This window comes from Colletotrichum destructivum, chromosome 5, assembly GCF_034447905.1.
Source record: "Colletotrichum destructivum chromosome 5, complete sequence".
In the NCBI taxonomy this organism is placed as follows: Eukaryota; Fungi; Ascomycota; class Sordariomycetes; order Glomerellales; family Glomerellaceae; genus Colletotrichum; species Colletotrichum destructivum.
Genome location: NC_085900.1, coordinates 4956621 through 4968793, shown reverse-complemented (window position 1 = coordinate 4968793; position 12173 = coordinate 4956621). Strand labels below are relative to the sequence as shown.

The 12173-nt window shown below is 55.0% G+C and overlaps 3 protein-coding genes across 3 annotated transcripts; all 3 read right to left on the bottom strand.

Annotated features, from left to right (window-relative positions):
• Nucleotides 1–4942: 4942 nt before the first annotated feature.
• On the bottom strand, nucleotides 4943–5668 carry CDEST_09058 (uncharacterized protein; the record flags this gene model as incomplete). Its single annotated transcript, XM_062925217.1, has 1 exon — nucleotides 4943–5668. Exon 1 carries the CDS (start codon nucleotides 5324–5326, stop codon nucleotides 4943–4945), a length of 384 nt encoding a protein of 127 aa, XP_062781268.1. The 5' UTR covers nucleotides 5327–5668.
• Nucleotides 5669–8466: 2798 nt separating this feature from the next.
• On the bottom strand, nucleotides 8467–9960 carry CDEST_09057 (Putative velvet factor). The gene is made up of 4 exons (XM_062925216.1): nucleotides 9567–9960; nucleotides 9414–9496; nucleotides 9215–9313; nucleotides 8467–9132 (listed from the first exon to the last, which is right to left on the bottom strand). The coding sequence occupies exons 1-4, from the start codon at nucleotides 9887–9889 to the stop codon at nucleotides 8498–8500; spliced, it is 1140 nt and encodes a 379-aa protein (XP_062781267.1). The 5' UTR covers nucleotides 9890–9960; the 3' UTR covers nucleotides 8467–8497.
• Nucleotides 9961–11664: 1704 nt separating this feature from the next.
• Nucleotides 11665–12114, bottom strand: CDEST_09056 (uncharacterized protein; the record flags this gene model as incomplete). Its single annotated transcript, XM_062925215.1, is given in 2 exon segments — nucleotides 11665–12061; nucleotides 12074–12114. 2 exon segments carry the CDS (start codon nucleotides 12112–12114, stop codon nucleotides 11665–11667), a joined length of 438 nt encoding a protein of 145 aa, XP_062781266.1.
• Between the last annotated feature and the right edge of the window lie 59 nt (nucleotides 12115–12173).

Here is a 12173-nt window from a genome sequence, read left to right as displayed (position 1 = left end):
GAGCTCTCCTTTGTCAATCCAGAACCCTATTCCGGCTTCTCCCTCTCTCTTCGTAACCTGATTATTTGTTTTCTTGCCCCGTTGATCTGTACAGTATCTCCGTGGCACTCAGTGTCTGGCCGTGATCGTCCGTCGGCGGTTATCGTCTCCGTTCTCTTCCGGTATTCTCGTTCGAGTATTGCTTTTCGTCTACCTCAGCCTGTCGAACAACCTATCGACCGTGGCATTCTTGAATGGAGATTTCGATGTTGCAGGCGATTCTTCTGCATCAGACACTCCGAACGTGGTACCAGTCTTCGAAACATGGCCGATTCGGTCATCAAGTCGTAGTTGTCGAACACGAGTCCCTGAACAAGAACGCCTGGAGTTCAGTGTGAATACCCAACTCCAAGAAAAAAAATCACCAGAAAACCGGGACATGCCACACATTCATATAAAAAATCCGCGTCCCTCGTCTAAACACTATCAACCAGAAACTCCTCACTCCATCCCCTCAAACTCTCCCATCCCCCCCGTACCCAAGAAACGAAGACGCCCGGCACCGCCCTCCCGACCACAAGACCGACCGCCCCGCCGCCGCAGCCGGCGGCGGCATGAACAACCACAGAAAAAACAACGCGGTAAGCTTCCGCCGTCCCACGGTACCGAAAACACCACTCGACCAAAGAACCAGACAGACCCAGGCCCCCCCCCTCCCTCCAAAAGCACAGGAAACCGAAGAAAAGTATTTGATTCCTGACAGAAACCACCGAGCCGGCGCCCATCAGCGCCGCGGAAACCCCGGCCCTCCCCGTCTCGATAAGCTTTAGCGGTTCTTACCAGAAACTATGTCTCTCGACATCATGGAACTTGACCAAGATCGTTTCGTCACGGGATACCTGCAACAAGTACCCCCTTTCTTGCCCGAATTCTTCCTCTCCAACTAGAAAAGGTCCATCGAAGCACGGCGAACTGCACCTCCAAGTGCCCGCAGACGCCATATGTTTCTTTTCCACCGTGATGGGCCCTCACTTCTCAAATCCCTCGCCCGGCTGCCCTGACACGCCACTTCCGTTTGGTCACTCTGCCGCCGCCGCCGCCGCCATCCGTCTGTCCTGGTCCCCGCCGTACCGCCAACGTCACAATTAAAGGAAGAGTTCGGAGGGGAGGGGTGGTGTCACATTCACCTACCACTCACTTCCGGGGGTGTAGCACTTCCTGAACCGTTCAACCGACGGTATTCAACACCCGCCCCCCCCTCCCTCTCCCAGGCAAGACCAGAAGGCCTAGGCGGGGGCTCGAAGCTGACTGCATCTCGGAACGAATACAAACACGGTTGGGCGAGAGTACAATGGGGGTACATCGGCACACGCAGGCACACACCAGGGCAATCCTATCTAAAGTGAATCGATGTATCATGCCACCGAGGCGACAGTTTGATGCAGGCTCATGCAAGGCAACACAAACACATCCGTGATGGTTCGGCTGTCAAGTGACGAAAGACGTCTGCTTTTGCCAAGGGGCCTAAAGGGGCAAACGGGCGAACGGGCGAAGGGAGCAACTCGCATTGGCCGTGTTTTTCCTTCCTCGGCGACATGGCCCTTCTTCCCGGGTTGACTACGACAAATTTGATCGGCGAGACTGCTTGTCCCGGTGTCTTTTCGCAATCTCGAGCTCCCGTTTTGGCTTGGGATCTGAAAAGGGATGCCGCGTGCCACGGCTACGCCTCGGGGCGGCGACGGGGTTTGGCCACGCACATTGTCACATCATGGCTTCTCACATAATAACAAGACTATACACCTCCTCGGAACCTCCTCCCCAATGTGACGACGCGAGACGGGTTTGTGCAACTTTGCATGACAGAATTGAATCGTAATGGGGCGGAACCTGCATCTTTCCCCCTGTCAACTCGGACATGATTTCCCCGTCAAATTCCATGGAAAAGAGACTAGTATCAGTAACGCCCGTCGCTCAACTATAACACAATGACTCTTGACATTATTGGTATTATAGCGGTGTGTCTTGGGCCATCAGCTGCCTCCAAGCACGATGTAACTGCGGCTCACCGAACCGCAGCAAATAAATGCAACGGTCACTTGGGGAGTGGGAAGCGGGCGGATCCCTTTGCGCATACCGTCCCAGCATAGCATTAGCTACGGCGACCCTTGGGGAAAACGCTACCAAGGGTTTTGAATTGTTGTTTATTGGCTCAAGCGAACCAAACCATGATTGAAACGAAACATCTAAATCTCCGAGGTCCCATTGCCGGGATTTTGACGAAGATGGGGGGGGAATAAGCCGTTGGGTCACTCGGCCAGGAAGATCTGGCGTACCACAGCCTGCAGTGAAAAATTGTCCGACAAGGGCCGGCAGAATGGCCTCGAACCCGCATAAGTGATGGAAAGCAGGTCATTACACGAGTCTATTGATGAAGATGGTGTGCCTGATGGGGTTCCGGTGAGCGAAGCGACTGCCATGATGCCTGCGCTCTGAATTTTGGAAGGGATGGGAAAAACGGGATCACTGCCTTACAGTCAGTGCTTGACATCTCTCTGCCTTGGAAGCCGGATGAAAAACCAGGGAACTCCGGAGGGGATGAGGGTGGAGGGGGTCACCGCTGCAATATTGGTTCTCTTGTTCAACGGTCGTCCAGGGTGACCATAGTAATAACGGATAATATTGGCAAGATTGGCTGAACAGGGCATTGTCCATCCTTCGACCGGGCCACACTGTTGACTAGCCGTGTGCCGCCCGACGTGCCGATGCCAAATCAAGGATGATACCCTAAAGGCGATTGACTGCAGCGAGTGAGCTCTAGCCGATGTTCAGTGTCCAGGTCAATGTGCTTCTCCTTGGGAGTCGGTTGTAAGGGGGGGGGGGGGGGGGGGGGGGGGGCGAGTCTTGAGATGGCTTAGGCGGTTGGAGGATGGGATACCTGAGCTGGCCATGGGAATGATATTGGCTACGATGGCTACTGCAGGCTGCAGGCAGTTGATCGAACACGATGCATGTGCAGTATGCACGCTTGACACCAGTCGATCAAGGAAGCCTCGGATTCCTCTCCGGCGTGTGTGGCAACGGTCGCACAAAGGAGGTTGAAGGTCTCCCCTAGGCCGGGTTGTATCCTACAGTATCTGAGTAAGGAGAGCTTAAGAGCTTAAGAGAGTGTCATAAGAAGTACCTGCGCAGGGGGGGGTGGGGGGTGGTAGTCAGCAATGCACACAAAGACGGGCCGGCTAACCTCCTAATCCATCCCTTTGGGCGTTGTCCAGTAATACCGAGGGACGGCCCCCGGGACCAGTCTCCAGTGGTGTGCGCGGCATCGTTTGCTTGGCCATCTGCACTCCGCATCGAGTGCAACTTTGGTCGAACCATTCGTTTGAATGGCCTGGCACGCAGTCGACATCTGCCCTTGCGCTACTTGGAGCAGGCATATGGGGGGGGCTAGCTGGGGCTGGCGAGCCCGTCCAATGCATCAGTCTCTGTTGAGAACTGAGCGGTGTGCTTGCAGGTTGTTGATGTCTGCTGCCCAGGCAGTCCAGTTTTGAAGCAGATCTCCACTCGCTCAAGCAGTTATTCCTCGGCAACGCGTGACTTGCTGAGAGACCGGGTATGATTATGATGTAAACGGATGAGACCAAAATAGCCAAAACCAGAGCGCCCATCGTGGACACTTGGTGCATGAAACGCACGGGAGGGGCGGGCATTAAAACATTAAAACAACCGGTGACAAGGGGTCTGAAAAGCCTCGAACATTTTTGGTTCCTTGCAGCAGCATTTCGGAGATTCGACCCTTTGTCGCGGCGGCCACACCGGCTACCGACAGGACAGCACCTTCAATTGGATTGCTGAGAAGATTGAAAGTGCGGGGTGATTGAGCAATCAAACAAGCCGTTGAATTTTAACCAATCTTGGATCACGTCCAGTCAGTCCAGTCTCTTTGCCAAGCTTTGGTCTCGGAACAAAAGAGCCTTTGGGGGATAATCTCACATGGTCCAGTCTTCATTTCCCATCGGAGAAACGTAGTAGCACTGGAGCGCACATAATATCAAAAACTGCCATCGTTTCTCTCCAGGAGGGAGATGAGGGAGGGGAGGCTCTAGAAGCGGTAGAACGCCCGGCAAAGCCCCCAGCCATCCATATCCGTCAGGTCTTGGTCGCGCTCGGAAGATTTTGTCGGAAGCATTGGACCGACGAGCATGTCTTCAGCGTTGGCGAACCGCGTATCAGCTTGTCTGACGTGACATTGATGGTTGCTTGGTTGCATCCATCATCCTGTTTGACACTGGATGACAGGCACCAGGATCTGGTCGGCCGGCCGGCCCCCAAGTCCCCCTGCTGAACAGGGCGAGTTAGCCCCCTTCTTCAGGGGACCTTTGCGGTTCATGGTGTGGAATGGGTCCGTAACCTGCCCACAAGGTGTCAGCCTGTAGGGACCAAACGTCGAATCGCCTAGGCGGAAACCCTCGAAACGAGATTGAGTTTGCCAGGGAAGCCTTGCCTCGCGCAAACGAACCACCACTCGCTATTGTATGTGGTCTGTTTGATGGATAGTAGACGGGTTTGCGATGTCCTTTGTTTACATGGACTTCGTAGCCTTTACCCCATAGCGCAGAGTCGTCCGAATAAGGTTGGGGCTATTGAAATCTTGACTCACCTCAAAATTCCGTTGTTCACACTTCTCCGTAATGGTGCGGAGTCGTTGGGCACTCGACTCTTGTAAACAATGTTGGTGGCTATCCGCTTACTCTGGATCCCAAATGGCAAGGAGAGGAAGTGAGCTTGATTGGAACAGCCGTCAGGGATTGGCAGGTTCAGCGTCTGGCTGTCTCGGCCATTCTTCTCCACAGCCAGTCATGCATGCTCCAACGGTGTTCGCAGGGCAGCAAGTTCGACTCGGGTTGGAATTCGGTGGCATCGCGGGGACCGGCGCCGGATACCCTCAGCACACACAGCCAAGTGGCTAGAAGGAGAGAGGGACAGGCCGCGAACAGTCAAGTTCGAATTCTCGGCAGCCGGAGGCTAACGCATGCCGAGTCGTCACTCGGATATGACTCTGGCACAATGTCCACTTCGGTGCAGCCGCCCGTTGGAAGGGAAAGTCACAGCGGGTTGGGTGGGTTGTGGGCGGGCTGAGATAAGCCTGTGGGGTGTTCTTTTTTACAAAGGTGCATCTTCGTCGTGTCGTCGTGTCGTCATGTCGTCGTGTCGTCGTGGCTGTCAAAAATGCATGATGGACGGCCATGAAGCTGACCATTTCCCGCATTAATGCCGTGTATGTTATGACCGGCCGCAGTATGACCAGTTCGACAAACGGCTTTGCGACATCCATCCCTCTACTCTTCATGAGTGGGGCGCTGAAAGGAGCATCTCAGGGAGCTAAATTCCAGAAAACGCCCCGAGCAGACCAAAGGCCGCAAACAAGACACAGCAGCGGCCGCACTGTTCCTATTTTTGACGTCGTTGTGGAGAGAACAGAGGCGTCAGACTCACATGGATGCCAATATGGTGTCATACCCACTTGATCGTTGCTGGTCGGCTTCTCCTCCGCCTCATGTCAAGACGAAGAGTACTCCCAGGCCATGCTTCATCTCCAATCATCTTCAACGCAGGTACCCGTACTCCAGCGCCGAAGAAGCCTTAACGGGAACTTTTGGCCGAGGAGGATAGGTAGGTCTAGGCCAACCAGCTCGTTCTGCGTCTCCACTGGGCATGGTCTGCGTTAGCAGGGAGTCTGGTCTTGGAGGTCCTTGAATCGCTGCAGGGGCGTTTCGCATTATTCCAGAAAGAATGGCGATGAAGTTGTCGACAAGGTGTTGCATAAACAGGAGCAGGTGGGAAATCCGGGGGATGATGCCATACCATCCCACCAACGGTGGAGAAAGATAGCCATGCATGCAGGGGGAGGGTCCGGAGACAGCCTCGAGGAGTCGAAATGGTTTAGAGTTGTGTGCAACGGCCCTTCTTCCGGAAGGCGACCCGGCCTAGATAGCAAGGGTGGGATTTGAGAAAGGCGAAACGTTAGCTCACACAATGCTGGCTTTGGAGGCCGTAGCAGACCTGTCGGTCGTGCAGCAGCCAGAGATAGATTCTCCTCCTCCTCCCCCTCGGACTTTGGTGCGGCGCAACCCTGATCAGGATGGGGGGGCCATTTACAGGGCCTCTTAGTGGGCATGCCCATTCAGGAGTTCTTCGAGACGGCACAGCCTTGCGGCGGTTGTTTGAAGGGGTGCATATCGGGCCCGAGTGACTGCTGAAAAGATTGGGGGAGTCCCGTCGTCGTGTGATTATGTTTCCGCCTGGCGGTCGACTTTTACTGTCCGGCGTTGATGCTGAGGGCGGTAGCCAAGAACAGGTCATGATAGAGGGTGACAGTCAGTTCTCCCGTACTCCCGTGCCAAGGAGGCGGAATCTCCGCCACCGCCATGCGTCATCCGCCGATCCGGGAGGTAGCCGTTGGTGGCGCCCATGAGGCAGACGTCCAGAAGACGGAACAGCCAGAGAGAGCCCTAGAAGTCTAAATCTTTGCAGCGAGGGCCGAATTGGCCATGTCGACAATGGCAATAACGTTAATGATGACGAGAGACGAAATGGCAACCAATCGAGACCCCCGCCAACCAAAGACTAAGGCCAGAGCGGGCGCACACTCGGTCATGAGCACGGGGGCCATCGCCCAAAGGGACCAAGTCGGATATTGCCGCGGTATGCGTCCAAGCAACATTCGTTGTCGAGCAGCTCTCCGGCTGGACTGTGGCAGCATGCAAGTACGCTTTGACGAACCGCGATCCAAACGGGCATGAATCGGCAAGAAGCGTCGAGGTAAATGAGGAGCCGGTCGAGGACTCGAGGTGAATCGGGGCGGGCGGAGGGCGGAGACTGACTGGGCTGATCTGATGGAGCGAGGTCGAACAGGAGGAAGCCGGCGGGATGAGGTGGAGGGCTGGCGGGAAGAGGGTTGAAAGAGGAGGGTGAAGCCGATGCCGCGTCGAGGAATGAATGCAATTGTGCTCCTTTGAATAAGTGAATGAATGGGATTGTGTTGGAGAGAGAGTCAAGACATGCAATGTGTGACCTGGCACGGGACGGGATGCGGGTGAAGGAAAGGAGGCACATGGATACATGGGTACATGAGTGCCTCGACACTCGGGGGGATGGGCGGGCAGGGCGTGGTGGGTGTGGGAAGGAGCAACACAGACCGAACGGCGGGAGAATGAACCAACGGAACCGGCCAAACGGCAGGGAGGACCCCACAGCATTGGGAGTACGTACCTTTCTCGGTTGAAGCTGCTGCGCTGCCCACGCAAGAACACGGCACGAGGACGTTATCGAGCGACATCTCCCACTTGCCTGTGTCATGTTTAAACTGAAACCCTATACCAATACCTACCTCTCTCTGATGTAGCCAGGTATGCAGGTAACGTACCTAGGTAAGGAAGCTTAGGTGGTAGGCAGCGTGGGAAAAAGAGAGGGTGGGGGAGAGGAAAAGTCTCCTGCTGTCGTCGACAAAACTCCCAACACCTCAATGACTCTTTCTGCCTGCACTTGCCTCTTGATGCCCGATTAGGTATTCTTCAAGTTCAAGCAGGGAAAGGGGAGAAAGGAGCCGAGACCCTGCTGATAGGTAGGGGCACTCTCCCTGCCTAAAGTAGATAGATACCTCAGGTAGGTAGGAAAGGAAAGAGCAGAGCAACAAAGGGACCCCCCCTCGTACGGAGTAACAGAGGTAGGGACGCCAGTACGAACCTGGAAAGAGCGGGCATGTGCTCCGTATGGCCCCGTACGGCTCCTTCCGGACTGTGACACCCTGTCTTGCCGTGCCTGCTCTGCCTTGGACAGAGCAGGAAACATTGCAATGTTTTGCGCAGCGCAAGTACAGAGTACAGAGTGCCACTCGCTGTAAGGCAAGAACGCCGTGTCCATTCGTTGTGGATGGGGGGGGAGGTAGAGGAGAGGAGCGTCTAGGGAGAGGGGAGACATACCATGGCAGAGGTCAAAGCCCAGAGCCGGGATCAGTGACAGCTGTCAGATGAGCCACACCCGCCAACGTATCCGTCCCTACCTAGGTACCTTAGGTACGTCGAGACAACAACAGACGACAAGCACGGCGCACGGATGCTCGCTTTGACTTACAAAGAACTTACGTGTGTTCGTGTAGTGTAGCCCACCCTGCTCACCCTGCTCACGTTGATTGCCTGGCCCTGCTGCTTGTGTACAGGTAGGGATGCTCGGGGTTAGCCGAGCCAGTGCGTAAAAAATGCTTAAGATGACAATTACAGATTACACTGCAATAAGCCAGTGCTGGGAACTGGTTTTTTTTTTTGGCTAGGTATACTATGTAGGTAGGTACAGAGTACTCATGGTGGCATAACATGACAGGTACCTGCAGCCTCCATCACTCTTCAGAGTGTAGGTACGTACCCTGGATTTGCATCCGACACCCCATATCTATACGCACCCCCCCCCCCATGCTCCAACTTCCATCTCTCTCTCTTTCATCTCTCTTTTCCTTGCCTGGTTTTCAGACCACGGGCTCCCATGTGCGCCACCATTCGACCTCTGCCTGCGGCTCCGTCTGTGGTTGAAGATGTGCTCCTCCTCCTCCCACTATTGCCTGTGCCTGTGTCTGTGCCTGTACCTGTTCCTGTGTCTCGAGACCGTCGTTGTCGACTGTCGCAGCCAACCCATCATTTCCACGGCGGCGCTTCAATGACGGGCCGGGGGCGAAAGAACGGGCGTGTTCTGCCTCTATTCCGTACGTGAGCTGGCGCTTCCTGTTCGAGGCCATGCGGGAATCTTTCCGAAGACGTAGTCGACATCCCTGCTCGCTGAGGTAGCGCGTGAGGAACGTTGACTCGGCCATGCCTGGGAACGTCCTTTGCGTGTGAACTTGGAACGCCTCGGTAGTGGCCGAGGCGCACATAACCATCTCGGTTCCGTGCATTTTGTACAGATAGAACTGCAGCTTGTAGCATCCTTCAAAACGAACCGAAAGGTCTCCAAACACAAAGTAGCCTGCGTCCTGGTGATCGGGGTCCTTGTACTTTTGTAGTGATGAACACGTGGAGCCGACCAGCGCTTTCCTGGTCATCTCGGGGTCTTGCCTGCTGTCTTCTTGTGCGTTGATCAATGACGCGTATAGAAACCAGGAAGGGTCTGGAAGGAAAAAGGGGAAAAAAAAGAATAAAGTCAGCGCACGTGTCGTGAGGCATCTGGAAGGACTTGGAGGAAAACGTACCGACAAGGCAGTGCTGAGGATTACCGTAGAAGCTGCGGTCAAAGTTTCTCGTGTTGATAACGAGTTCAAGAATGGGAGGCGGGTCGATCGGTTTGCGATCTGAATAACCGCCAGTGTCAGTTTACAAGATGCGGCTGGGTGAGAGTGAGGGTCAGAGGGTGTCCCGGAGACGAGTCCGAGTGTGTGATTAATCACTCACCCTTTTCTTTGCCAGTGGCAACTTTAGCGCACGTGGGTCCCTGGGTGACGGCCAAACTAATGCCACTGCGAGGTGTTTGAAAACTGCGTTGCTTTGTCAGTATACTGCATATAGCGAAAAGAAGATATTCCCGCATGGGGATAAAACACATACTGCTGTTGAGATTGTTGCTGCGATTGTATTTGCTGTCGCTGTTGTTGTCGCTGTTGTTGTTGCTGTTGCTGCTGGCGCTGTTGTTGCTGTTGCTGTTGCTGTTGTTGTGGCGGCGGCGATGACAGCTGCTGCTGCTGCTGCTGCTGCTGCTGCATCGTGAACGGGCTGCCATGTGGGGGCGCATATAAGTAAGACATTTCTGGTTCTGATCTTGGGGCTAGGTAATAATCCGGTTGCGGATTGAAGGAGAAGTCGCCGCAGTATCTGGAGCTGGCGCGGGAGCCGTGGGAGAAGGCTGAGGATGGTATGCGATGCTGGATCATTGTCGATCTTGGCGGGAAGAGAATACGACTGTCAATGGCGACGGGAGCGGACCAAGATGCGAGAGAAGTAAGCTACTGATGTAGAATCGAGGGCAGGTATCGGAGAAGCAAGTGATATAAAGTTTGATGTCGTGTTGGGTGATCCAGAGCCGGATCTAAGGGCAAGTGGTGTCCAGGTACCTAGCTACCTTAAGTAAGATACCTCCCTTATGTGTGTGTAATTGTGATGGAGGGGGGTTAGGAGAGGAGAGGGAGGGTTGGTAGGTAAAGCAGGGTACCTTTCGAGGTAGATTTCTCTTTCCACCCAGAACCCGTGCCGGAGCATGGAGAGTCTGGGCTCTAGTGGCAGGGACGAGACCCTGGAAGCCAGATGGGGATGGGATGGGAAACTGGCCCGCAGTCTAGTCGCAGGGGGGGGGGGGGGGCGGCATGGGACGGGGATGGGATGGGATGGGTTCGGTTGGGAATGGAATGCTTGAGGTGAGCACTCTGTACTGTGAAGACGATCAGATGGTAGTAGGGCCTACATAGAGACATCGACATGGTCTCGGCGCCGAGTTGCGTTGGTGATTTTGTGATTTTGTGAATTTTTGAATTTTTTTGGGTATGTCTGTCTGTCCTTCCGTCTGTCCGTCTGTCTTTTCGTGTGTCTGTCTACCTGTACTTGCGCAGTGAGTGGCCCTTTTCTGCTCATGGGAGTTGAGGATAATTCTCCATCATCCCTGGGTCGGTCGCCTTGTGCAGAGCACCCATCTACCTACGAACACCTACAAACACCTACCTACCTTACCTCACGTTGAGGTAGTAGGCATGTGTCGTGTTTAGCCAGCCAACCAGCCAGCCAGCCAGCCAGCAGCAGCAGCAGCACTGGGACGACTGACCCCGTCACAGACTCCACGTATCCGTCGCAGCTCACTCATCCTCGTCCACTGCACCTGTCTACTCGCTGTTGGTCGTGTCATCCGTCCCTTCACATCCATGATCCATCCATGAGCCATGGACCACTTCTTTGATCAGTCCTGATCATGGCTCGGAAACATTTTCCCCCTTGCCTTGCCCCGTTGCGTTCCCCCGTTGCGGACCCCTTCTCCCTTTGGCGTTGCCGTTGCCGTTGCTCTGGCGCAATCGACAGGCTGCGAGGAAGATGCCCTCACATCATTCCCTCTTTTGGATCATGGAACCCCCGTCGATGCTGCTGCGAGTCACTGTGCTTTGGCCCTTTCTGGGAGGAGTTCGTCTGGGAAGAAGATGTGTACGATGGATACCTCCCTGCCTCCTTCCCTCCCTCCCTTCCATCCAAAAGTACCTTCCTAGGTACATAGGGTGGACTTGCATTCCCTACCTACCTACTTTCCTACCCACCTACCTTCCCAGGCCCTCACTAGCCGGAGCATAGAGTGTAGAGTACGTATCGCACGAGGTCTCCCAGGTACGTATCTGCAGTGCATACCTGTACCCACTTTCGACTTTTGACGCCGCCTCCCTCATCCTCCTCCCCCCACCCCCCCTTGCCCTTCCTTGTCTTACTTTCTTTCCTTTCCCCTTTAGCCCCCACCGCCCGTCATCTCTTTTCCAACTTCAACCCGCTTTCTGCGCCCTCGTCGACCTACCTATGCTCATCACGTCCAGCCGTCCCTCGTCCACTGACTGACTGGAGATGCTCCAAGGCTTCCAAGGGCTCCCCCTTCCCCTGATAGGCAAACAAGCTCAAGACAAACCAGTCAACGGGACGAGATGGGATGGGATGGGATGGGATGGGATGGACAGAGTCATACCTAGTTACCCGATGGGATGGCGTGTCTGACCCCTGCATCCCTGGCGTCGGTCCGCAAGCCCTCGGGCTCCATTCGAGCGTCTGTGCGCGGCGACAAGACGAAGTCGGGGGGGGGGGGAGCAGGCATGACAGACATGACAGGCACATGCATCGAGAGCATGAATGGAAGCTTCTGAGACAACGGCTTGGACGATTCAGCGGTGGGGAGGCAAATGGCCAGTCGTCCATGGGGAGGAGTCTTTTCCTGGACGCCGGCAATTTGGGTTCCAGAAGTCAAAGTCAGCAGGCAGAGATTGACTGACTCCTGCGGCTGCCTCCTCCTGCTGCTTCTGGCCCAACGGGTATGGCTGCCGCTGGAGAAGGAGAGGGAGATGGAGATGAAGGGTTGGGGGTGTATGCTACCTTCTTACTGACTGGGCTCAGCGGCCTTGTTGTTCTTTCTGGTGTCCATTCTTGTGTCCATTCTTGTGTCCATTCTTGTGTCCATTCTTGTGTCCACTCTCTCTTGCA